Source organism: Podarcis cretensis (assembly GCF_951804945.1).
Source record: "Podarcis cretensis genome assembly, chromosome: 2".
Taxonomy (NCBI): Eukaryota; Metazoa; Chordata; class Lepidosauria; order Squamata; family Lacertidae; genus Podarcis; species Podarcis cretensis.
In genome coordinates this window covers 101,731,005-101,757,368 of record NC_137171.1, presented here as the reverse complement: position 1 = coordinate 101,757,368, position 26,364 = coordinate 101,731,005, and the positions used below count along the sequence as shown (strand labels likewise).

At 45.3% G+C, this 26,364-nt stretch overlaps 1 protein-coding gene across 1 annotated transcript; it reads left to right on the top strand.

Annotated features, from left to right (window-relative positions):
- Positions 1–20,153: 20,153 nt before the first annotated feature.
- Positions 20,154–21,925, top strand: LOC307210922 (uncharacterized protein; the record flags this gene model as incomplete). The annotated part of the gene is made up of 3 exons (XM_079967127.1): positions 20,154–20,349; positions 20,683–21,179; positions 21,845–21,925. The coding sequence occupies 3 exons, from the start codon at positions 20,154–20,156 to the stop codon at positions 21,923–21,925; spliced, it is 774 nt and encodes a 257-aa protein (XP_079823253.1).
- Between the last annotated feature and the right edge of the window lie 4,439 nt (positions 21,926–26,364).

The following is a 26,364-nucleotide window of genomic DNA, read 5'->3' as shown; positions in this document are numbered from 1 at the left end:
GCTTGCTCCCTGTATGGTATTCAGGCCCATTGCAGCAAGGCCTACTGTGCACAATCATCAGATCCCCAAAACAGCGTTGTTTATTACCCCAAATTGTATTTCTTTGAATGCATGTTGAAGGTACACAGGCACGTAGGCACAGATCTGGTAACACATTATTACCCCAGAGAAACAAAATAAGACATAAGACATTGTGTATTTTGTGTTTTTTATATTGTAATTCTATGTTGTGAACCAGCCTGAGATCTATGGGTATCAGGTACTATACAAGTTCAATAAATAATAATAATAATAAAATAAGACTCTACCAGGGAAGATTCTGGAGCAGATCATTAAGCAAACAGTTTGTGAGCACCTAGAAAGGAATACTGTGATCACCAATAGTCAGCATGGATTTCTGAAAAATAAGTCGTGTCAGACTAACCTGATCTCGTTTTTTGACAGAATTACAAGCCTGGTAGATGAAGGGAACACAGTGGATGTAGCCTACCTTGATTTCAGCAAGGCATTTGACAAGGTGCCCCATGATATTCTTGTAAAGAAGCTGGTAAAATGCGGTCTTGACTATGCTACCACTCAGTGGATTTGTAACTGGCTGACTGACCGAACCCAAAGGGTGCTCATCAATGGTTCCTCTTCATCCTGGAGAAGAGTGACTAGTGGGGTGCCACAGGGTTCTGTCTTGGGCCCAGTCTTATTCAACATCTTTATCAACGACTTGGATGATGGACTCAAGGGCATCCTGATCAAATTTGCAGATGACACCAAACTGGGAGGGGTGGCTAACACCCCAGAGGACAGGATCACACTTCAAAATGACAGATTAGAGAACTGGGCCAAAACAAACAAGATGAATTTTAATAGGGAGAAATGTAAAGTATTACACTTGGGCAAAAAAAATGAGAGGCACAAATACAAGATGGGTGACACCTGGCTTGAGAGCAGTACATGTGAAAAGGATCTAGGAGTCTTGGTTGACCACAAACTTGACATGAGCCAACAGTGTGACGCGGCAGCTAAAAAAGCCAATGCAATTCTGGGCTGCATCAATAGGAGTATTGCATCTAGATCAAGGGAAGTAATAGTGCCACTGTATTCTGCTCTGGTCAGACCTCACCTGGAGTACTGTGTCCAGTTTTGGGCACCACAGTTCAAGAAGGACACTGACAAACTGGAACGTGTCCAGAGGAGGGCAACCAAAATGGTCAAAGGCCTGGAAACGATGCCTTATGAAGAACGGCTAAGGGAGCTGGGCATGTTTAGCCTGGAGAAGAGGAGGTTAAGGGGTGATATGATAGCCATGTTCAAATATATAAAAGGATGTCACATAGAGGAGGGAGAAAGGTTGTTTACTGCTGCTCCAGAGAAGCGGACACGGAGCAATGGTTCCAAACTACAAGAAAAAAGATTCCACCTAAACTTTAGGAAGAACTTCCTGACAGTAAGAGCTGTTCGACAGTGGAATTTGCTGCCAAGGTGTGTGGTGGAGTCTCCTTCTTTGGAGGTCTTTAAGCAGAGGCTTGACAACCATATGTCTGGAGTGCTCTGATGGTGTTTCCTGCTTGGCAGGGGGTTGGACTCGATGGCCCTTGTGGTCTCTTCCAACTCTATGATTCTATGATTCTATGATTCTTCTGGAGGAGATGTGCTGAAAGCAATAACAGTTATATAGTAATATTCTTTTTTCAACAACAAAAATGAAACAAAGCATCAGCACAGTGTAGGTTAGCCATTCATAAAACCTACCCTGTAATTTCCACTGTATATTTATGGAAACATATCAGCATTCATGTGTAGCACCCTGCTTGTGGCTAACGCTTAGCTGGAATGAAATATTCAACGCAGCAATAGAGAAATTAAAATAATAATTTATTTGTCAGACAAATAAATATGAGGCACAGTGGTATATGGTTACCAAGCTCTGGCCTGGCCTCCTGCCATTCTGTCCAGCACTTATATTTCCTTAATCCAGCCCCCTTGCTCCTCCTGTGGCTGCCTCTGTCCAATCAGCCTGGTTGAAATTCCTATTGGCTGTTTGCTAGAACCAATCACAAAAGATACACCCATTTCCTCTTGTCCTTTTATGGGAAACAAAAAGCTATATATTCTTCTATCTATAAATGACAAATAAGTAGTAATATATCTTACATGTGTCTCAACAAGGAACCTTAATTACCAGCTCACCTCGCCCTATTGCCCTCCAAAACAAATGGTTTAATCTTAAATTTTTATCTTAAACAGATGTCAAGGATCTTGAGTTCACATCATCATTGAAAGATCTCCTTCTCTTGGAGGTCTTTTAAACAAAGGCCTGACAACCATATGTGTGCTCTAATGATGTTTCCTGCTTGGCAGGGGGGCTGGGCTGATGGCTGATGGCCCCTGTGATCTCTTCCAACTATATGAAATAAGAATCTAGCATAAGGATTTAACATTTCTTAGCTTCTAATTCCTTTGCATAATTACATTTAAGCCAATATATTTAATACATAACATAGATAGCTTTTTAGAAGTATAAACCTTTTCAAAGTAAAAAAGGAAGGAACAGTTTCCAGCCTCAAAATAAGATAGAAAGAAAACCTCTTCTCCAGCCAAGCCAGTTGCCTTTTTCACTGCTCTTGACCTTTCAACCTTAGGAAAATATGGCTCAAGTTTAATGGGAGGCACATGGTTTTATTTTACTATTTACCCACTCTTAATTATGTTTATCTCTTTTTTTATCTTCTGTAATATGTAGGGTCAGTGTAACCTTGGCTGTCAGCCTGTAATTCCCTTTTTACGACTTTGAGAATTGTTTTCTGCTATAAATCAGGGGGCCCCCTTGTCCAGGAGAATAAACATCTTGCCAAGGTTCTTAGGCAGCTGGTCTTCTGCCTGGCACGAACATTTGAAAATCTTTAAGCTCATTTTAAAATACAGGCCCTGATCAAGCCTTAATAAAAATGCAGGCTATGATTAGATGCCTCACATGCTTACAGCAAAAATGGCCTATATATTAAAGGAAGAAGAAGAAGAAAGAATAGCTGCAAACCTATCTGCATTTGCCTTGTGACATTGCCATTAAACAAGCCCTGAGGCAAGGGAACCCTCTGTAAAGCTTCATGAGAACTATTTTTGTACATATGGGTCTCCCAAAATAATAATAATAATAAAATGGCATTTTTGGATGTTTATGAGATAACCATGCAAAGGAACCACTAATGTTTGGGAATGGGTTTACAGCTGTGATGCTTAGTTGTGTTTTACCTCTCCCTCTATTAATCTTGCATAATTTTGTCATTTAGCAACATTCAACGTTTTGCTGTCTGTAGGATGGTCTTTGGCAGCCTTCTCCAACCCGGTGCCCTCCAGATGTTTTTGGCGATGGCTCCCATCATCTCTAATCATTGCAATGCTTGCTGCAAAAGCATATTCACCAAAGTCTCGTTATTCTAAAGGAAAGGGGGGAAGCTGGGCTGCATCTATTTTTTATTAAAGCTGGACTCCGAAGCCCGTTTTCTCAGAAGTCCCACTGAACGCCCTGGCACTTTCCTCTAAGCAAAAAAGCACATCAGTTCAGGCAGCAGTTGGAGGGAAACAGCCAGCCTTGCGCCTCACATTCTTCTGCTCATCTGCATGATTTCTCCTTCCCAGTTGCCATCACAATATGGCTTCCTGCCAAGGGCCTGAGGTGACCTTTGAGCTTTTCTTATTTCATTCAATATCCCAGCTCAGCTGTAAAAAATTAATTCCCAGTTCTTCTTTTCTTTTGTTCCTGAGGGACTTTGTGCTAAAATTGGGAGGGAATTAATTTTTGTGGGGGCATGGTTAAAAATAAAGCTAACAGGAGATTCCCTGGTGGTGCTATAATCATGCACTCTTTGCTGAGGCTCTTCCCAACCTCCCTAATCTTCTACATGATGCGCTTTCCCCTTGACCTGAGGACAGCACAGCACAGATGCTTGGGAAGGGTAGATATGGGAAATACTAGATTAAAAACTTGCCAAACAATCACTGGACTCAAGATGGGGACTCACCCAGGTTTCCTCCTGCGTATCTTCTTTCTTAACAGCCTCTTGGAATTATGCTTTTACTAGATTTCTTATAGGACTACTAAAACTATTCAGCTTAACTGCAGTGTGGTAAGTGTAATTGTGCTATATATAAATATGAGTGTTCCTATATAAAACCGTGCTAGTTAAATGTTAGCATTACATTACTAACAACCGTTCATCATAAGGCTTGGTTTCCAGATAGGGTTGCCATCTTTCAAAAAGTAAAAAATCATGACAGCTTTTTTTTTTTAAGGAAACCACTGGAATTTTTGAGCTTATTTAAAAATATATAGCGCCAAACCCATCCACCCCACCCCACAATTTTTCAATTGACTTGCTTAAGATCCAGGACAAAGTGCCGTCTTTCGGAAATCCTCTGCGGACTTCAATTCCAACTTTGAAATCCCAGTAATATCAGGGGAAATCTGGATATATGGCAGCCTTATTTCCAGACCCTTGATCATCTTGGGTACCCCCCTCAGCACAGATTCCATCTTGTCAATATCCTTCTTGTTAAGTTGTGGGCGAACATATCAGACGACACAGCGATTCTTCCAAAGCAGCTCTTTATTTGTAAGCTTGAACAGAACTAACTGAGGAGCTCAGTCAGCCTGCTTATATAGAGCTCCAGAACAATGTAACTGTTCCATTTTCTAAAACTATCCAATCACTGAACGTCACTTTCGATCCTTCATTTGCATAACTATCTACAGTATCCCCCTGCTGGCCCAGGGTGAGAACTTCAGTACATAACACTTCTTAAACCGTGGTGGCCAGAACAGGACACAGTACTCCATGTGTAGTCTAACGAAGACAGAATAGAGTGGCACTATGACTTCCCTTGACTGGGACACTATTGTCTCCAACTGTAGAGGTCATAGGAGCCAACTCATAGGGGCCGAGGGGTCTTCGCCCCCCATAAAATATTTGAAGGGGCTTTCCCTCCCCAAGTTGATGGGCATTGCCAATCAAATAGTGTGTGCACTGCATCATGTGATCAATTACGCAGGGTAGAGCTTACCTGCTCCCTCAATATTTTATTCAAGTTGACACCCCTGATGGAGTTAGAGCACAGCCATCATGTCTAGTAGCCATTGATAGCTTTACCCGGCATTCCCTCATGGGCAACCCTTCTGGGACCCTCTATTGAGTGGCATATGTGGGTGGGTGTGTCTCTTACCTTCATTGCAGAAGGCTAAATTCCAGGTACCTTTATATGGTCTTAGACTTTACAGGTTTGCATCCACACCTACGCCCCCTAGATGACGGAAGTTATAATTCTGCAATGTCGGAACAACCACAGGTTCCCCTTGTCTTTCCATTCTTCCATGAGGCATTTGCATCTAAGTGGCAGTAGGAAGATAGCCACTTTGGTGAGCCTCACAAAACCTGCCTGCCTCTGATTTTTCTCCTTGCAATCTGCATTCATAAACTGACAGCTTGCTCCCCTGTGCAAGCTTTTGTCTAAATAACTCTTCCTGAACTTCGGCCTGAAACTCAGTGATTTTAGTCAAGCATTACATGGTCACTTTTAGAACCATAGTTTGACGGCTATCCAAGCAAGCTGTCCAGCTTAGGCATTGTAGAAATGGGAGGTGTTTGTTGTGTTTGCCTAGGAAATTCTGTTTTGCAGATTGAGCGCAGCCGAAATGTAATTGGTAGTTTTAATGGCTACAGCTGAAAGGTACACATGTGGCTATGATTTTAATACAACTGCTAGATGATCATGTAAACCCCTCCTGTATTTGATCATGCAGTCAAATACACATTGCATATGCATTTGAAATAAGGGAGGAGATAGAAATTTCACTAGAAAAGCTCTGTGTTTCCAGAGTGTTTTAAAATATGTACCCACATAATCAACCTAGTGGGGGCAATTTGAATTTTGAGATTTTGTTGGGGGGCGCCGGTCACAAAATGGCTGCCAAGTGGCACCACACAAAATGGTTGCCAGGCATGGCATAACATAATATTAGGTAAACAACCACCCCGATAACTATATGCTTCCCATGGGAAGTCAGTCATGTCCTGCTGGCCCTGATTATAAAGATCACACAAACACTGATGCTGTTGTTGTCTAATAACCACAGGGAACATCCCTAAGTCCCCCCCACCAATAGAGAAGGGTGCATATTTTCTGTGGCAGATCAATTTAAGATCATGTACTCCCTGCCAACAATGGTACTTCCTAAAGTTACTTTACGCAAAGACTATTACACAGTAAGTGTGGGTGGATGCTAAAGAATTCCCCCCTCCAAAATGGCAATGAAAAATGTCAAATATTTTGCTAAGAGGTTTAGGCATATCTCCTGCTGTGCAGAAGCTGCAGACCAGGCACTTCTTGAGAATTAACTTGCAATATAATGGTGTGCATCTCTAATCAGAAGTAAATTACTTTGTGGTTAATGGGGCTTCCTCCCAGGTAAGCGGGTACAGGAATACAGCCTAGGCTGTGGTTTAGGGTTGGCCTTGGGAGAAAGCTGGTGTCCTGTACATAGCTGTCAACTGTCCCTTATTTGGCGGGAAAATCCCTTATCCCAGCGCTGTGTCCCACTGCTGTCCCTTATTGATGATGTCCCTTAAATTTCCCGGGTTTCAAAGGAAGCAGCTCCTCTCCCTCCCTCCCTGCCAGCCAGGGAGGAGGGAGGCTCCAACTGTGTTGCTTGGCTGCGTTGCTCACCCAACAAGGAGTCTAAGAACGACTGGGGGGTGGAGCTTGCATGCCTTGTGCCGATCAAATCGGCCACGTTCCCTGGGGACTTGCCTTTGCTCAGTGCTTCCCAGCGGAGAGGTGATGGTGGTTTCCCTTTCTGCATCCCCTGTGCCGGGTTGCTGTGCTGTGGGAACCACCGCTTGAGGCTTCGTTTGGCTGCTGGCTGGGCTTTCTGCCTTTGGCTCGGAGGGGCTCAGAAGTTGAACATACCTGTGCTTGGAAAATCCCTTATTTTGGCTGCTGATCCCTTATTTTCGAGGCTGCTGGTCCCTTATTTTCAGATCTGTAAAATGACAGCTATGGTCCTGTATCCTTTGCAGCTGCATGGCAGGCAGAAATTCAAACCTTTTATATTACAGAAATAGAATTATGGGGAAAGCTTTGCCTGTTCACATTCTGTCTGACCAACATTTTATTACATTGATTTTCCCCCATGTATCTGCAACCCTACCTCCAAAAGAAGACACAAATTGGCATATGTCCCAGAGCACCTGAACATTTTATACATCCTGTTTGGCAAGAGAGTTGGAGGGCCCAATCACCATACAATGCATAAAGGTAAAGGTACCCCTGCCCGTACGGGCCAGTCTTGACAGACTCTGGGGTTGTGCGCCCATCTCACTTAAGAGGCCAGGGGCCAGCGCTGTCCGGAGACACTTCCGGGTCACGTGGCCAGCGTGACATCGCTGCTCTGGCGAGCCAGAGCCGCACACGGAAACGCCGTTTACCTTCCCGCTGGTAAGCGGTCCCTATTTATCTACTTGCACCCGGAGGTGCTTTCGAACTGCTAGGTTGGCAGGCGCTGGGACCGAGCAGCGGGAGCGCACCCCGCCGCAGGGATTCGAACCGCCGACCTTTCGATCGGCAAGCCCTAGGCACTGAGGCTTTAACCCACAGCGCCACATAGGGCCCAGAAAATCCACCTGGTACCCTGAGCCTATGTATGTATGTATGTGTTCATTCAAATGTTGACTTTTCTGTCAGAAGAAAAATCAAGGACAGAATGGCTACAAAGGAGAAGACAAGAGGACTTGTAGAGGGATCAGCTTGTGGAAAGACCCCTTTCCCTTTCCACCTTTATTTATTTATTTATTTATTTTTATTTTAAAAATATAGTTAAGAAAACCAAGCAACCTTTGGGTCGATGTGTCCCTGTGGTAAGCAAGTTGTTCATGCTCCAGTTTGTCTTACTATATTGTTTTCGTTAGCATTATTATAACCAGATGTAATCTGAGCATGATTCTTTGAAGCTGTGGTTGTAACATCTGATGTTCCAATAACCTAGGGAGGCTGTGGGGAGGAGAATAATAAAAATTTATTTCAAATGCCAAAAGTGGTTCCAGAACTCCCCTCCCCCCACAACCCCAATGTTATGTTGACATAAATCCAGAAAACAAGAAGCTCGTTATGAACATAAATTTGCTCCTCAGTTTCTTCCTCTTGGTCTGAACATTTGCTGTGCTCAAACAGTAGAATATATGAAACAGTTTAGAATATACAAAGAATAGACTGCAGCTGTTCCTACAATCAAGGATTCAGGTGTACCACACAACTTCTGATGCTGGCACGGGGACGCAACCCGTACTCAGAAGGTCCATTGCAGAAAAGTCCGTGGTAGCCAGCCCAAGACATTTTGTTGTCTGAGGTGAAAGACACAATGGCAATTCTCCCTCATCTCATGCCCAAAAGCCAACCAGACCTGGGTAGTGGAATATTACTTCATCACTGGTGAGGAGACAGCATCATCCCCGGCACCTGAGGGAGATCTGCCCATTCCCCTCCCCTCTGCACCTGCTGTCTGAGGTGGCTGCCTCATTCAGCCTCATGGTAGGGCCTGGTTTTATGCTAGGTTTGGGCCAGAGCAATTCCACTTAAAATGGTCTTGGTTAAAGAGAAAAGGCATGTTCTCTGGTGAAGGCCTGCTGGTAGTAGAGGTATTACACTAGGGGGACCAATGGTCTGATTCATTTTTGGTAATATGAATGTGTTCAACATGCATTTTGTTATCCTGCTCATATTTCTTTTTCATCTTGGTTCGCACACTGGACAAGTAATCCTCTGTTTCATTACATACGAACTGGAGGAATGTACGCACACTTGGGTATCCATTCTTAAGGGAAGTTCCATAGCTTATGCAAATAGCTTGCCAAGCCCCAACCCTTCAACCACCCATGCCACCCTCCCTTTCCACACACAGCTCACCAAAACAGCCCTCTGCTTACTCCTTGTCAAAGCCACCCACCGCTCTCCAAGCCTATGCAGCTCACCTGTGATGCCCACTTGCTGGCCTGGGCTGCCTACCCACCCACCTGCCCACCTGCCCACCTGCTCATCCACCTGTCAGCCTCCATCTCTGGTTCCCCCTCCTCACCCACTGACACTGCTGCAGTGGTTCAGCAGCTCTGAGAGCCCAGTTTCTTGCAACGCTGCAGTTCACAGCAGCACTTGTCTGTGACTAAGTGAACTGCAGCGTGACAACATTCTTACATTTCTATTATATGTATGGAGAGGGATGGGCAGTTGCTGCCAATCCTGCCTTTCTAATTTCTAATTGGAGAAATGGTCATATTCTCATGTTACATTCTTTAGGATATGTTTGAATGATCTTAGGTGTATACCTAAAACACGTAATGTGTGAAATAGCCTTAAATCATGAAAGATGTGTGGACTTGCATGTATGCAAACATAACGTGACAACAGGCTTTCACAGTAATTTTTAAAACAGGGGTTGATGTTGATTGAAAGCTGTGCTCCATAAAGCAACACGTCAGTGCAAAACTACAGTACTGATCTGCTCTGTAAACCAGGGATACGATTACCTCATGTGGGTGCACAGTTGCCCTCCTTGCTGGTTATAGATAAATTGGCTCAGAACTGGAAAAGATTTTTGAGAAGATGCAAGCTAAACGTTAACAGGAGAGCTAAATGTCAAATCATTCCATTCTTTAAGAAGCTAGCCTTTAAGCATTTTGATGAATGGGAGCAACCTGAAAGAAGTCACAGTGGGGGAAAGGATGTTAATTGAAATTAAAATAACGCATAAAGTTCAGCTTTAGAAGACGAGTATCTCTTGTGCACAGTACAATGGAGAAAAGGAACCCTCCGACTTCAAAGCTCTCCATAATTTAAGAGTCAAAACTGTCAGTTTACTGCTCTAGTTAATCTCTCAGCCCTTTTTCATTAAGACCTTGACTTGGCACAAGACAGTTATTTGTGACATTGCCTATGAACTAATGAAATTGGTTATCAGTGATTTTTTTTTTTTAAGCTTCCTGTATTCAAAAACAGCAACCCCTCGCCTTTTTGCAGCATTTAGCTTGTTATGTTACTCTTGAGGCACCCCATTTAGTCTGTCAGCCAACACAAAATAATTCATCCAAGCAATTGAAGGTGCATGTTTGGTTTTAGCAGAGAGGATTAAATGGTATTTCTTTTCTTCTAAAGGGACCGCCATCAGAGAAGCGAGCCTGAGAAGTGGGACACCGCTCAAAAATAAACCTCTGTAAGCAATCACCACCTTTCCAAATGGAGGAGGAGACGTGTAGGTAAGAAAGGTTCTCCTCTGAAGGAAGAGATGAAGGAACCTTTGCTGGAAAATGTCAATTGGTCAAAAGGATAATGTATTTCTGAATAATAACCTGGTGAACTGTTGCTGTTTTCCCCTACTCTTGGGAGTTCTAGTTCAAAAACAACTACCTCAGTGGCAGCCTCTATTAACAGTGGTGATCATTTCTTCATAGAACCCCCTTTTCTAGATCATAAAGGTAAAAGGTAAAGGGACCCCTGGCCGACTCCGGGGTTGCGGCACTCATCTCACTTTATTGGCCGAGGGAACCGGCGTACAGCTTCCAGGTCATGTGGCCAGCATGACTAAGCCACTTCTGGCGAACCAGAGCAGCACACGGAAACGCCGTTTACCTTCCCGCCAGAGCGGTTCCTATTTATCTACTTGCACTTTGACGTGATTTCAAACTGCTAGGTGGGCAGGAGCAGGGACCGAGCAATGGGAGTTCGCCCCGTGGCGGGGATTCGAATTGCCGACCTTCTGATCGGCAAGTCCTAGGCTCTGTGGTTTAACCCACAGTGCCACCTGCGTCCCTGATTCTGGATCGTAGAAAGATTTATTATATGGCATCATTCCAGGACATGCTGAGGGAAGCAAAACAGTGAGCAGAGCAGCAAGCCCTACAAGATTGGGGTATGGATTTAATTATGTTGCAAGTATGGACCCATCAACTCTGATTGCCTTCAACTCCGACCCCAAAACCCACCTTCTCCAGCAAGTCTTTGACACAACTAATAGCGCAGTTCTAACCATATTTGCTCAGAAGTAAGTCATATTTAACTCAGTGAGGCTTATGCCCAGGAAATAGGATTAGTGTTGCAGCCTGAGCCTGTAACTAAGACTAAGGATGTACAACTGAAACAATCACTTCCTATCGCTGGTGATCATGTTGTTCTTTTGTGATATATATATATATATGTTAGATGGAATATTGTGCCAGGAAATGAGAGGAAAAGGAAACAGGCCATTTGATTTCGGAGGTCTGGTGCTATCGTGGGCTGCATTCCAACCAAGCCTTCTGTGCTGAGCTGTTTTGCGTCCCCTGCACCCCCAAGAGGCCCCATCCTGGATGTAGGAAGCTCCCATCAACATCAACCTTATGCAGAACTTAGCGCTCTCTCAAAAGGTCTGCTCAGATAGACAGGGGGAGTTGCAGGCCAGGAAGAGTAACGTTTCTGGAAATGGTTCTGCTCAATTCCAAATGTGCCTGAAAGGGGATTACGCTGGAAATAAACTATTGCTTTAAAAATATGTAAACTGATAAAACAGCCTTGCTTTGATGCTTTCCTTGGCAGCCCTATTCCAGCTGAACCACTAATAATGGAGACATGGCGTATTCTTTCCTTCCAATATTCAGTGCAGGCAGAAACGTTTTCTGCTTCCTCCCCAATCCCTTCTTTTTAATATATGCTGTTTCCAGGAGGCCTGGGATTCTATGAATGCTGATATTTGACATGGGTTTAGCAGAACGTATTATACCAGCAAAGAGCTATAGGATACACAGCTGCAGGGCTTTAGGCTTTCCTCAGTAAGCAACTTTTTTTGGTTTTGTGCACAGGATGTGCTATTTTCCATTACAAGTCGAGCAACATGTGGGGATTCTGTTTGGCTTTTTCCTGCTCCAGAGACAATAGCTGCCCAATATAGCCTTCCAATGTAGCCTTCCAGAGGCCTGGCAGCAGGAGAGGAAAAGCTGAGTTGATTTCACATCATTAGTCAAAATGCAAAGCCTGCTAATAAGCATTCAAAGGCTTGGCCACAAAATATCAGAACAGACTTACTAGATACACTCCACCCTCAATTAGTTGTAGTCCACCAAAATAAAAATTACAAGGATGCTTCAAGACCATACAGCCCCCGTTCTTCTTGTACCAGAAAATAAATCCGTGATCAGAAAACAGAATTTCAAAGAACCTGATTATGTATTCAGAAGGGGAAAGGGCCAAGTTCAGCCTTTATGTCCAACCATGTAAAACTGGAAATGCAATTATGTGAAGTTTTGTTTCTTATTAGGAATACAAGAGGAAATGTGTGTCTTTTATTGTTTGCTTCTTCGGTTAACAGGTAATAAATCATCTAATCAAATTTGCAATATTTACTTCAGTTCAAATGGAGGGGTTCCTCCCTCCGCTCTTGTTTACCTATAATGGATATGAAACCCCTTGGGCCTGTTTCCTATTACAATCTCATTCCCATTTCTCTGTTCGTTAAAAGAGGTTTCCCCCACCCTGCTCTCTTTTCATTTGCTTTCTCTTTACCTCAGTATTTGGCCACTGTGTTGTTCTGCCCATTACTCTTCAGTTCTTCTCATCGCTGGTGATTTCTGTCACGCCACGGGTTATGTTTAAGACAGGTCACATTCATATGTTCTAAGCATGTGGCTTCCCCTAAAAGAATCATGGGAATTGAAATTTACACCTCCTGAGCCAAAATTCCTAGCATCTTTATCAAACCACCATTTCTGGGGAACTGTACACCAGGGGAATCATTGTGTGGATGCAACCATACATTTTGCTTTGGCCTCACACACTTTGGTATTGTGTAGCACGGGGTAAGCATTCCTTAACTGACCAAATTGCTATATGCTTCTACTAAATCCCATCATTCATCAGCCTTAGAAAACACTAGCCGGTCTGGCGAAAACTCCCTTAGATTTTCTGGCGTGTGCTTTCTGCTGGGTCATTCTGTGGTATGCCAAATTTCACCATGCGCATCTGTCAGCAAGCAAAAAGGAAGCAGTAACGTTAACATTCATTTCAAGAGCTCAAATTCAGTCCAACGCAAATTCATCTCAAAACTCTGCTTCTCCACCAAGAATATCCACCCAGCACTCATAAGAAAATGTGACGTAATTACTCTTAGAGTAATCAAATGAAGCTTTAACACATGGCACGATAAAAGTCAGTAGTTTTATCAGGACAAGTTCTTTGTTGTTTACTGTTGTAACAATTGTTTTCTCAAAAAGTATCTTCTGTACCATGAAAATAAATAAATTAAATAAATTTTATAAATAAATTAAATAAATAAAAACAGTATTTTATTTTATTTTATTTTAAACACTCTGCTTCTTATAATGGATAACATCAGCCAGAATTTTTTTTAGCCAAACGCCCTTACTATAGGGTTTACTTTTGAGTAAGCCCATTTAGGATCATACTGTTAACGTACACACTGTTTCTATCTTTATATTGATGCACTTCCAAGCAAACAAACAGCTCACCGATATGTGATGGGCAGCAATTTGATGATGATGATGAAGAGGATTAGAGAAATTCATGGACAATAAGGTGATCAGTGACTACTAACTACAACAGCTATGCTCTACTGTTAAGCATAATTGTTTAAGCAAAGCAGAGGATCTTCCCAGAAGAGTTATGAATAGTGGGAAAATTGGTGTCTTTCTACACTCTATACAGGTTACAGTGCAAGAAGAATGTGATCAACAGAACCTATTGCTCCAGCTCCACACAAACCTGGGTCCTCTTTTGCCCATATTGTTGGCGATGTGTAAGAGGTCACCACCTCACCAGAGTGGTGCATGCTCTAGTTATCTTCCACTTGAACTACTGCAACGCGCTCTATGTGAGGCTACCTTTGAAGGTGACCCGGAAACTACAATTAATCCAGAATGCGGTGACTGGGAGTGGCTGCCAAGACCATATAACACTGGCCCTGAAAGACCTACATTGGCTCCCAGTACATTTCCGAGCACAATTCAAAGTGTGGGTGCTGACCTTTAAAGCCCTAAATGGCCTCGGCCCAGTATACATGGAGGAGCATCTCCACTCCCATCGTTCAGCCCGGACATGGAGGTCCAGCGCCAAGGGCCTTCTGGCAGTTCCTTCACTGCGAGAAGTGAGATTACAGAGAACCAGGCAGAGGGCCTTCTCAGTAGTGGCGCCTGCCCTGTGGAACACCCTCCCGTCAGATGTCAAGGAAATAAGCAACTATCTGACTTTTAGAAGGCATCTGAAAACAGCCCTGTTTAGGGAAGTTTCTAATGTTTGATGCTTTATTGTGTTTTTAATATTCTGTTGGAAGCCACCCAGAGTGGCTGGGGAGGCCCGGCCAGATGGGCGGGGTATAAGTAATAAATTATTATTATTATTATTATTATTATTATTATTATTATTATTATTATTATGGTATAAGTAATTTATTACTATTACTACTACTACTACTACTACTGCTACGGCAATGTGCTCTAATGCCTTCTTCTGTATCAAGCTACCTCTGTGCTGAGATCTCCATCTCCATCTCTCAGGTGCCCCCTGCCATCAGAAATAAGGTGGGAAGCAACCAGAAAGACTTTTTTTAAATGATGATGCCCTACTTATGGAAGACCTCAGTTCCCAGGAAGCTTCACCTGGTGTCTGCTTTCCTATAGTTTTGGCACCAGGCAAATTATTTTATTTTTCTAGTGCTTTCAACCTTGCTACATTTAATTAAAAAAATGTTGTAAGCTGTTGTGGATGTTTATTCTCAGCTGCTTTTTCCCATTGTTGTTTATTTTATGTGCTTTGTAACATCTGTATTTTCTTTTTACTCTTTTGTAAGCTGTTTTGGGAATACTCATGAACTTCTGAAGGGCAGGGTATGAATCTTAGAAATAAATGGCGGCCCTCTCGTAATTAAATACTATTTGGAAGTTTTGAAGGAGGAAGCATAAAAGGAAGAAGATGAGGTTGAGGGCAGGATGGAGCTCAGGGCACCTACTTTGCATGCAAAAGTTTCCATCTTCACTTCCCCTGATATTTTTCCAGTTAGGGCTGGAAAAGCCTCAGGTCTGCAACACAGAACAGCCACCGTCAGGCAATGTGGTCCAGCCTTTTCCAAGTCCCTTCCAAATATTGTTAGACTATGATTTCTATCACCCCATGACCTGTGGCGGAGGAACCCTCTCTGGCACCCGGGGCAGGGCAGCCTGTACGCACATGCGCAGGCAGCCCATACGGCCGCCATGCGTGAGTGGCATCCCGTACGGACTGAGCATGTGCGGCATCCCATACAGAGTGAGCACGTGTGGCAGCCCGTATGGTCATCGTGCGAGAGGCAGCCCATACAGATGCCCGTGAGAGCATAAGCCCATATGGACGGCGTGTGAGAGCGGCAGCCCATACATATGGAAGCCATGTGAGCAGCGCCCATATGGACCGCGTGTGCCCGCGGACACTCTACAGCTGGGGGGAGGCAGCGGCCATCTTGTCACACCCCCCCCCCAGAGTGGCACCTGGGGCGGTCCGCCCCCCTTCCTACGCCCCTGCCCATGACTATTGACCATGCTGGTTGGGGCTGATGGGATTTGTGGTCCAACAACATCTGGAGGGCAGCAGCTTAGGGAAAGCTGATGTTGACAATCCTGAACCACATGGACGAACCATCTGATTCAATGCAAATAAGTGTTCCCTGTTCCTACGTGGTGTGGGGAAGGCAGTGCTCATGCTTTTGCAGAGGAGAAAAAGAAGGTAACTCGGTGAAATTCCCTGTTCATGAATGGCAGCTGCTGTAGTTTGGTATACTGATGTGAGCTACCAAAAGCGGCCAACGACAACGTAATAGTTGCTCCAAACTCTGTACAGTCAGGTGTAAGACGTATGCTGCCTACCACTAGGAGGACGCTTTGAAGACACACAATGCAACTCTGCTGCTGAAACTGAGAAAGACTGGCTCCATAAAATGCTCAGATGGGAAACTCATGTGCCAATCAGCCTCATGCATTTGAGGTTTAGAGGAAGAACAGGGCAAACAAAGTTGGGACTGTGATTTTGCCATATTGAGCCCCCATAAGTTACCAGCTCTGAGAGAAATGCAAGTTCCATCTTGGTTTCCATGCTTGGATTCTGCTTTAAACACTATTTAAACAGCAAGACCAGATGCAGGAGATTTATTTCAAGAGGAGTTGGTTTTGGGGTTTTGTTTTTTTTACAGTCTCCATACACAGGCTAGGAATACTTGGCTTGTTTGTTTTTACAAAGTTTCCCTTGAGAACCAGCGATTCAGCAGAGAAAAAGAAGGGTTGTGTCTTGAAGCATTAGATGTGAAATGCATCCCTTTCAATCCATTGCAACAAGAGAACAGTTTATAAAACCCTAAAACAAGCCTAAGCCATAAACCTCCCTGCCTGAAAAAAGATGAAGGTAGGCCTGGTTTCAGTCAACATTGCAGTTTTGTTGAAATTTCTCTTCCCTTTTCTTTATATAATAATTTCTCCAATCATCCCTGACCACTGACAATGCTAGCTGGGGCTGATGAGCCCTACAGTTCAGCAACATCTAGAAAGCACCACACTGTCTACCCTCTAGCATAAGGCAAGGTTGGCGCGTTTTTTTTAAAAAAAATGTGTTTTCTTCCTTTAAAAAAAAACTGCTTCCAAACACTAGATAACGAATTCACGAAATCATGAAAGTTTCCTTTAGAACATGCTTTAAGAGCCTCTGCAACTCTAAATTGGATTCTTTGGGCATCCATCACACTTCTTCATAAACTGAAAGCAGACACCCCACAGACAAAGCAATGAGACTTCTAGGCACTTTTGTATTTCCCCAACATCAAATTGAATAATATTTGTACAGATGGAAACTTGCCATGTAAAATATCCTCCTGACATTAGCAGAAGGCATCCTTTTTGCTTTTTCCTAACTGTATGCAGTTGAAGAGCAGAAGCACGTGGAACATTGTACAGTGGTACCTTGGGTTACAGACGCTTCAGGTTACAGACGCTTCAGGTTACAGACTCCACTAACCCAGAAATAGTACCTCGGGTGAAGAACTTTGCTTCAGGATGAGAACAGAAATCGCGGCGCGGCGGCACGGCGGCAGCGCGAGGCCCCATTAGCTAAAGTGGTACCTCAGGTTAAGAACAGTTTCAGGTTAAGAACAGACCTCCAGAACGAATTAGGTTCTTAACCAGAGGTACCACTGTATGTAAGAGAGAGAGGGGGGCAGGAGGGGGAGAGAGAGAGAGACTGATTTCTTCTTGTCTTGATTAACTCGCTCTGCAGATAGTGCTCCTGGAGTTAAAATTCTCTTGTGCATCTCTGGCAAGGTTAACGCAGCCTGGAATTCCAAACCCATAATTCCTTTCTGACACACGTTCCCTGCAGAAACATCTTGAGAACTCAGTTAACATTCATGACTTCATAACATTGCTGCGTTGGGAGAACAGGGATTGCAGCTATTCCTGTAACGTGCGTCTTATCGGAAGTGGCTGTTTATAAAAAGGTTTGAAAATGACGCTCACTGGACCGAGTGCACACACTGCATGCGCAAACAACACAGCGGTGCCAAAGTATCCCGAGAGAACGGTAACGTGCTGTCCTCTCTTTCCAGGATTGCCATGATTAGTTCTCTGACTGAGGAAGTTCATTTCTCTACTGGTCTCACCAGAAAATAATTGCATTCTGCATTCATAACATTCTCCCCTTATTCTGTTTGGGGATTGTTGCAGCTTGGGGGCAAGGAGCAACAGAAATTTTATTAGGAATTCTATCTGAGAGCAAAATAAAAATGAAAACACTTTGTTATCACTCTGTGACTTTTTTTTTTTAAGCATGTTAAGTAAAACATAGCTTTATTCCTCAGAACATGAAAATTCAAGGAAATGTAATTCATGAAAATGTAACAGTAAGTTATACAACCTCGAAGAAATTACTTGTGGGGAAGATATATTGATTGTTGTGTTACCTGCAAGCTCTGTATATATAAAAAACACTTTAGCCAATTTATGGCATATGCATGTTGATGAACGTGAAGATCACTACTGTAATTGGACAAGTGTCTCTGGAGTATTGGTGTATGTTTTGTTGGAGTTATTGTTCAAAATAAAAAAAACTATTATTACAGAAAACAAAACAAAAACGGAAGAGATAATACGTGTGAGTGTGCATATATTTGCGTATATATGTAGTGCAATTGCCTTTGAGCACTCACTTCTGAGGTTCTGGACTAGGTGAGCTGGAAGCTGTTCACTTAATAGCACAATCCTATGTTGACTCAGAAGAAAGTCCTATCAAATTCAGTGAGGCTTACTCCCACATAAGCGGGTGTTTCTTTTTGTTGTTGTTGTTTTATTGGTTCTGTATAGTTTGTGTTTTGTTTTTAAGGGGCGGGATCAGGGCTGCCTGGGAGTGGGGCCCCAGCCAACACGATGGCTGGGACAAGTTCCACAGGGGGGGAAGCACTGGGACATCCGATCTCGGTGATCATGGGCAGGAGGCGGAGTTACGCTAAGACCAGACCATGTCATTACCGAGGAGGCAGGTTTAGTCGTTGTTTGAAGACTATCCCTGCCTCCGGGTCTGGCCTTGACCAGATGGATACTGGAATCAACAGGGGAAACCTACATGACCTGAAGGTGTTGCTGTGTAATGCCAGGTCAATGATGAATAAAACCACTGCCATCCACGACCTGATTGTGGATGGAGGATTTGACCTGGCATGTGTGACAGAGACCTGGTTGGAGGAAGCAGATGGGCCTGTCCTTGCCGCTGCTTGCCCACCAGGTTTCTCTTACGCACAGCAACCCAGGTCATGTGGGCGGGGAGGGGGGGTTGCAGTGATTTTTAGGAAGTCACTAGCTTGCACCAGGCGTCCTAATGGGAAGATCCAGCTTTCTGAGTGCATGTTCTGGAAGTTGGGCAATAGGGGCAGTACAGGATTCCTTTTGGTGTACCGACCTCCCCGCTGCACCAAGGACTCCCTGTCTGAGCTGCTTCAGGTCGTGGCGGATTTTCTCCTGGAGACACCTAGTTTGGTTGTCCTAGGAGATTTTAACATCCATGCCGACACGACCTTACAAGGGGCTGCTCGGGACTTCGTGGAAAGCATGGCCTCCATGGGGCTGTCCCTGAATAAGTTTGGCCCAACTCATAGTCATGGACATGCCTTAGACCTGGTGTTCACCTCTAGTGACGTGGGTGATCTGACACTAAGTAAAAGTGAAACAAAAGAAGTGCCATGGTCAGATCACTTCCTGGTGCAACTGGACTTCTCTGCGACCCATCCCCTCTGCAGGGAGGTGGGACCAATTCGGATGGTCCGCCCCCGCCACTTAATGGATCCAAATGGTTTCCAGAGAGTGGTAGGGGATGCTTTATCCCATGTTGATGGCCTTTCAGCTGATTCCCTGGTGGCCCGCTGGAATGCGGAGTTAACCAGGGCTATCGACTGTCTGGCTCCGAAGCGCCCTCTCCGATTGCATGGAGCCCGGACAGCTCCGTGGTTTTCTTCGGAGCTGAGGGCGATGAAACAATCGCTGAGACGGCTAGAGCGTCGGTGGCAAAAAACTCACTCTGAATCTGACCGGACACAGGTTAGAGCTCAACGTCGAGCCTACCAAGTGGCGATAGTGACGGCGAAGAAGACTTTCTTCACCGCCTCTATTGCATCTGCAGAAAATAGTAGCAGGAGACTCTTTCAGGTGGTTCGTAATTTAACGGAACCACCTTTACCACCGGGGCCTTGTAAAGACCCCAAGATCTCCTGCAACGATTTTGCAAAGTTTTTTGCAGATAAAATCACTCATATTCGGAAGGAGCTAGACACCACCGTGGGAGCAGTGCCAGGGCGGGAGAGTGCTAGAGCTCTGTCTGGTCAAGTTGCATGGAATCAATTTCAATCCGTTACCCCCGAGGATGTGGACAGGCTGCTTGGACGCGTGAAACCAACCACCTGTCTCCTGGATCCTTGCCCATCCTGGCTAATAAAAGCAAGCCGGGAAGGGCTGGGCGATGGGCTCTGCGGGGTGGTGAATGCTTCCCTCTGTGAGGGAACATTCCCAGATCCGCTGAAAGAGGCGGTCATTAAACCGCTTCTTAAAAAACCATCTTTAGACCCGGCCAGTATGGCCAACTATCGCCCAGTCTCAAATCTTCCTTTCTTGGGCAAGGTGATTGAGCGCGTGGTTGCTGAACAACTCCAGGCACGCCTGGAGGATGCGGACCATTTGGATCCCTTCCAATCGGGATTCAGGCCTCATCATGGGACTGAAACTGCCTTGGTCGCACTGGTTGATGATCTCCGGCGAGCTAGGGACAAAGGTGAGAGTTGTTTCCTAGTTCTGCTGGATCTCTCAGCGGCCTTTGATACAGTCGACCATAACATCCTTCTGGACCGTCTAGAGGGGCTGGGAGCTGGGGGCACTGTTATACAGTGGTTTCGCTCCTTCCTCCTGGGCCGTGTTCAGAAAGTGGTGGTGGGGGATGAGTGTTCAGACCCCTGGGCCCTCACTTGTGGGGTGCCTCAAGGTTCCGTCCTCTCCCCCATGCTTTTTAACATCTATATGAAGCCGCTGGGAGAGATCATCAGGGGGTTTGGACTGGGTGTTCATCAATATGCAGATGATACCCAGCTCTACCTCTCTTTCAAATCAGAACCAGTGAAGGCGGTGAAGGTCCTGTGTGAGTGCCTGGAGGCGGTTGGAGGATGGATGGCGGCTAATGGATTGAGGTTGAATCCTGACAAGACAGAAGTACTGTTTTTGGGGGACAGGAGGCGGGCAGGTGTGGAGGACTCCCTGGTCCTGAATGGGGTAACTGTGCCTCTGAAGGACCAGGTGCGCAGCCTGGGAGTCATTTTGGACTCACAGCTGTCCATGGAGGCGCAGGTCAATTCTGTATCCAGGGCAGCTGTCTACCAACTCCACCTGGTACGCAGGCTGAGACCCTACCTGCCTGCGGACTGTCTCGCCAGAGTGGTGCATGCTCTAGTTATCTCCCGCTTGGACTACTGCAATGCGCTCTACGTGGGGCTACCTTTGAAGGTGACTCGGAAACTACAACTAATCCAGAATGCGGCAGCTAGACTGGTGACTGGGGGCGGCCGCCGAGACCACATAACACCGGTCTTGAAAGACCTACATTGGCTCCCAGTACGTTTCCGAGCACAATTCAAAGTGCTGGTGTTGACCTTTAAAGCCCTAAACGGCCTCGGCCCAGTATACCTGAAGGAGCGTCTCCACCTCCATCGTTCTGCCCGGACGCTGAGGTCCAGTGCCGAGGGCCTTCTGGCGGTTCCCTCATTGCGAGAAGCAAAGCTACAGGGAACCAGGCAGAGGGCCTTCTCGGTCGTGGCGCCTGCCCTGTGGAACGCCCTCCCATCAGATGTCAAAGCAATAAATAACTACCTGACATTCAGAAGACATCTTAAGGCAGCCCTGTTCAGGGAAGTTTTTAATCTGTGATATTTTAGTGTATTTTTGGTTTTTATGGAAGCCGCCCAGAGTGGCTGGGGAGACCCAGCCAGATGGGCGGGGTACAAATAATAAATTATTATTATTATTATTATTATTATTATTATTATTATTATTATTAAGGCAGGAGTGGCTAACCTGTGGCCTTCCAGTTGTTATTAGACTGCAACTCTCAGGATCTCTGACTATTGACCATTGCTGGTTCATGCTCCAACATGGGAGTTGGAGTCCAACAACATCTGAAGGGACACAGGTTAGTCAAACCCACTTAGACAGTCTTTGGGGTGGACTGAAGGAAGTCCATATCCTTTGCTCCTATTCAACCCTATACACGACACTTTTAGCTTGAAGCCTTTCAAATCCCACAGCACAGGGACGAAGAGCCTGTGGCCCTCCAGAAGCTGCCAAACTACAGCTCCCATTAATCCTAGCCAGCAATGACAAACCTAGGCAGCATCTTAAAAAGCAGAGACATCACCTTGCCAACAAAGGTCCGTATAGTTAAAGCTATGGTTTTTCCCAGTAGTGATGTGTGGAAGTGAAAGCTGGACCATAAAGAAGGCTGATCGCCGAAGAATTGATGCTTTTGAATTATGGTGCCGGAGGAGACTCTTGAGAGTCCCATGGACTGCAAGAAGATCAAACCTATCCATTCTTAAGGAAATCAGCCCTGAGTGCTCACTGGAAGGACAGATCCTGAAGCTGAGGCTCCAATACTTTGGCCACCTCATGGGAACAGAAGACTCCCTGGAAAAGACCCTGATGTTGGGAAAGATGGAGGGCACAAGGAGAAGGGGATGACAGAGGGTGAGATGGTTGGACAGTGTTCTCGAAGCTACCAACATGAGTTTGACCAAATTGCGGGAGGCAGTGGAAGACAGGAGTGCCTGGTGTGCTCTGGTCCATGGGGTCACAAAGAGTTGGACATGACTAAACAACTAAACAACAACAACAAAATCAGAGAGTTGTAAAGCACCTTGAAGGTCTTCTGTTAACCCCCATGCTCTGTACAGAATGTACCTTCAACATCCCTAGCAGATGATAATCCAGACTCTACCTAAGTACCTCCATAGATGGAAAACCCACCACCTTCCAAGGTAGCTCATTCCACTATTGGGCAGCTCTTAACATTAGGGAGTTTATCCCAATGCCCAGCTGAAAGATGTTTCTCTACCATTTCTCCCCATTGGTTCTACCCATCATCCTGCCAGTTGAAGCAACAGAAATCAAATCTGTTCCATCTTCTGTGCTAACAGCCCTTCAGATATTTGAAGGCCACTATCATGTCTCCCTTTCATCTTTTCTTATCCAGGCTAAACATACCCAGATCTTTCAATTATTTCTCACAGGACTTAGTTTCTAGACCCTGCACTTTGCCCATGTCCTGAAAATGGACACAGTGAAACAGTCTGACCAGCACAGAATAGAGGAAAGATATGACTTCTCACTTAACACAGCTTAAGTTTGAATTAGCTTTTTTAGCCAAAGCATCACACTGCTGGCTCATGTTGAGCTTGTGATCCACTGAGTACCTGGATCCTTTTCATGTGTGGTGTTGACAAATCAGGCCTTCCCTGTCCTATACGTGTGCCTTTTGTTTTACGTATGTATTTGCACCTAAACGCAAGAATTTACATTTAGCCCCGAATTTCATTTTAGACCACTGTACTAGCTATAACGTTAAAGCTATTGTAGAATGGCTACCACTGCCCCACTTACTTGATTGGAGGTGGGGAGTCAGGTCCCCCTCCCCCTTTTAATTCTTCACAGCACAGGGAGTTTATAGTCATTTGTTCTGTTTTCAATCCGAAGACATTAGCAACAACTAATGAATGCCAACAGTGATAAAAACAACACATAACCACATTTCCAGATTGGCTAGGAAGTGCCTCATTTCCAGATTTGCTGGGAAGCAATCACGATTGAGTCCTGCCCCCCCCCCCAAAATGTTGGTTTTCTATGCAACATGTGATTCTAGTTAGCCTCATAGTTCTTTGTTCACATTCAAAAGTAGCAAAATAAATCGTATGGCCACCTAACAAAAAGTCAGGGCTAAACCTTGGTTCTTTTAAGGCACACCCGATTTCCTACGGAAGCAACACGAGCTTTGGAGATATGGTTGCAAAATATGCAGAATTACAAAATCAGAAGGAGCCATCAAACTTGCTCCTGGGGAATCAGTTCTCACCTCTGCTCATTCACCATGCATAATGCATCACGGCAAGGAAGCAATGCTGGGAACCTCATTACCGGGAGCTACAAGGGAAATCTATACCTTACAGCAGCCGTGTTGGAATAAAGGAGTCACTAACAGCTGACTAAGCTGTCTGCAGAAATACTGCTGTTAAAAAAAGCATTTTCGAGGCTATGAAATACAAACTCCTTACTGGAAATCAACTGAGGGTCAACGTCCCATGACACTGGGCTTAATCTGTGGCTCATTAGCAGACATGACACCTATGCTCTTCAGTGGCTCATTCCCATAAACAGTTAAGCCACACCCTCCAGGTGTCCCAAATTTCAAGGGATGGTCCTGGAATGACAGAAGCCATCCCAGTTTCTGATTTGATCTCGGGATGTCTTGCTTTTCTGAAATATACTCAGAGTCCTGTAGTGATTTCATGCTCTTTATTGCAGCTTGTAAAACAGTGACAGAATTGCCCCCCAAACCTCAGGCTTTTATATACATTATTCACATGAGTCCTGTCTGATTGGCTGATTCTGCTTCCCTCCTGGAGCCTGATTGGTCTTTTCCTGCAGACCAATCAGTTGTTGCATTGTAGGATCCTACTTGCCTATTGCTCTAGGATCCAAGCTTAGTACATAACACCTTCCTTTTTCCTCCCCTCCTCTCAATTAAAAGTGGTGGAGAGATGAGACATTTTTGGAAACAGGGTGTGTGTGTGTGTGTGTGTGTGTGTGTGTGTGTGTAGGTGTGTGTGTAGTTGCAAAAATGGAGTCCTGTTTATACTGAAAATAAAATACCTGCACCAAAAGAAGGAAACTGTCAAGCTGGCATTCGTAGCCCTTCCTATAATTTTGGAGGGACATGCAACCAATCCTCTTAACATTCTTTAATTGCAATGCTTTAGCGGCCAACCATTTGTAGGAAACACATGGGGGTGTTTATTCCATTATTGTAAATGGAGCCTTACACTTTCTACTCAAAAGTCCCACTGTATTCACAGGTAACTGGGTAAAGACTGTGCAGCCTTACACTGCAGTCCTGAACATTTTTACTCAGAACTAAGTCCCAGTGAGTTCAATAAGATTTACTGCCTGGTATGTTCATGATGATAATGATGATGATAATAATAATAATAATAATTTATTATTTATATCCCGCCCATCTGGCTGGGCCTTCCCAGCCACTCTGGGCGGCTTCCATAAAAACCAAAAATACAGTAAAATCACACGTTAAAAACTTCCCTGAACAGGGCTGCCTTAAGATGTCTTCTGAATGTCAGGTAGTTGTTTATCGCTTTGACATCTGCTGGAAGGGCATTCCACAGGGTGGGCGCCACTACCGAGAAGGCCCTCTGCCTGGTTCCCTGTAGCTTTGCTTCTCGCAATGAGGGAACCGCCAGAAGGCCCTCGGCGCTGGACCTCAGCGTCCGGGCAGAATGATGGGGGTGGAGACGCTCCTTCAGGTATACTGGACCGAGGCCGTTTAGGGCTTTAAAGGTCAGCACCAACACTTTGAATTGTGCTCGGAAACATACTGGGAGCCAATGTAGGTCTTTCAAGACCGGTGTTATATGGTCTCGGCGGCCGCTCCCAGTCACCAGTCTAGCTGCCGCATTCTGGATTAGTTGTAGTTTCCGAGTCACCTTCAAAGGTAGCCCCACGTAGAGTGCATTGCAGTAGTCCAAGCGGGAGATAACCAGAGCATGCACCACTCTGGCGAGACAGTCCGCAGGCAGATAGGGTCTCAGCCTACGTACCAGATGGAGCTGGTAAATAGCTGCCCTGGACACAGATTTGACCTGTGCCTCCATGGACAGCTGTGAGTCCAAAATGACTCCCAGGCTGCGCACCTGGTCCTTCAGAGGCACAGTTACCCCATTCAGGACCAGGGAATCCTTCACACCTGCCCGCTTCCTGTCCCCCAGAAACAGTACTTCTGTCTTGTCAGGATTCAACCTCAATCTGTTAGCCGCCATCCATCCTCCAACCGCCTCCAGACACTCACACAGGACCTTCACTGCCCTCACTGGTTCTGATTTAAAAGAGAGGTAGAGCTGGGTATCATCTGCATACTGATGAACACCCAGCCCAAACCTCCTGATGATCTCTCCCAGCGGCTGCATGTAGATGTTGAAAAGCATGGGGGAGAGGACAGAACCCTGAGGCACCCCACAAATGAGAGCCCAGGGGTCTGAACACTCATCCCCCACCACCACTTTCTGAACACGGCCCAGGAGGAAGGAGCGGAACCACTGTAGGACAGTGCCCCCAGCTCCCAGCCCCTCAAGACGGTCCAGAAGGATGTTATGGTCGATGGTATCAAACGCCGCTAAGAGATCCAGCAGAACTAGGAAACAGCTCTCACCTTTGTCCCTAGCCCGCCGGAGATCATCAACCAGTGCGACCAAGGCAGTTTCAGTCCCATGATGAGGCCTGAATCCCGACTGGAAGGGATCCAAATGGTCTGCTTCTTCCAGGCGTGCCTGGAGTTGTTCGGCAACCGCTCGCTCTATCACCTTGCCCAAGAATGGAAGATTTGAGACTGGGCGATAGTTGGCCATTGTGGCCGCATCTAAAGATGGTTTTTTAAGAAGCGGTTTAATAACTGCCTCTTTCAGCGGGTCTGGGAAGGCTCCCTCACGGAGGGAAGCATTCACCACCCCACGAAGCCCATCGC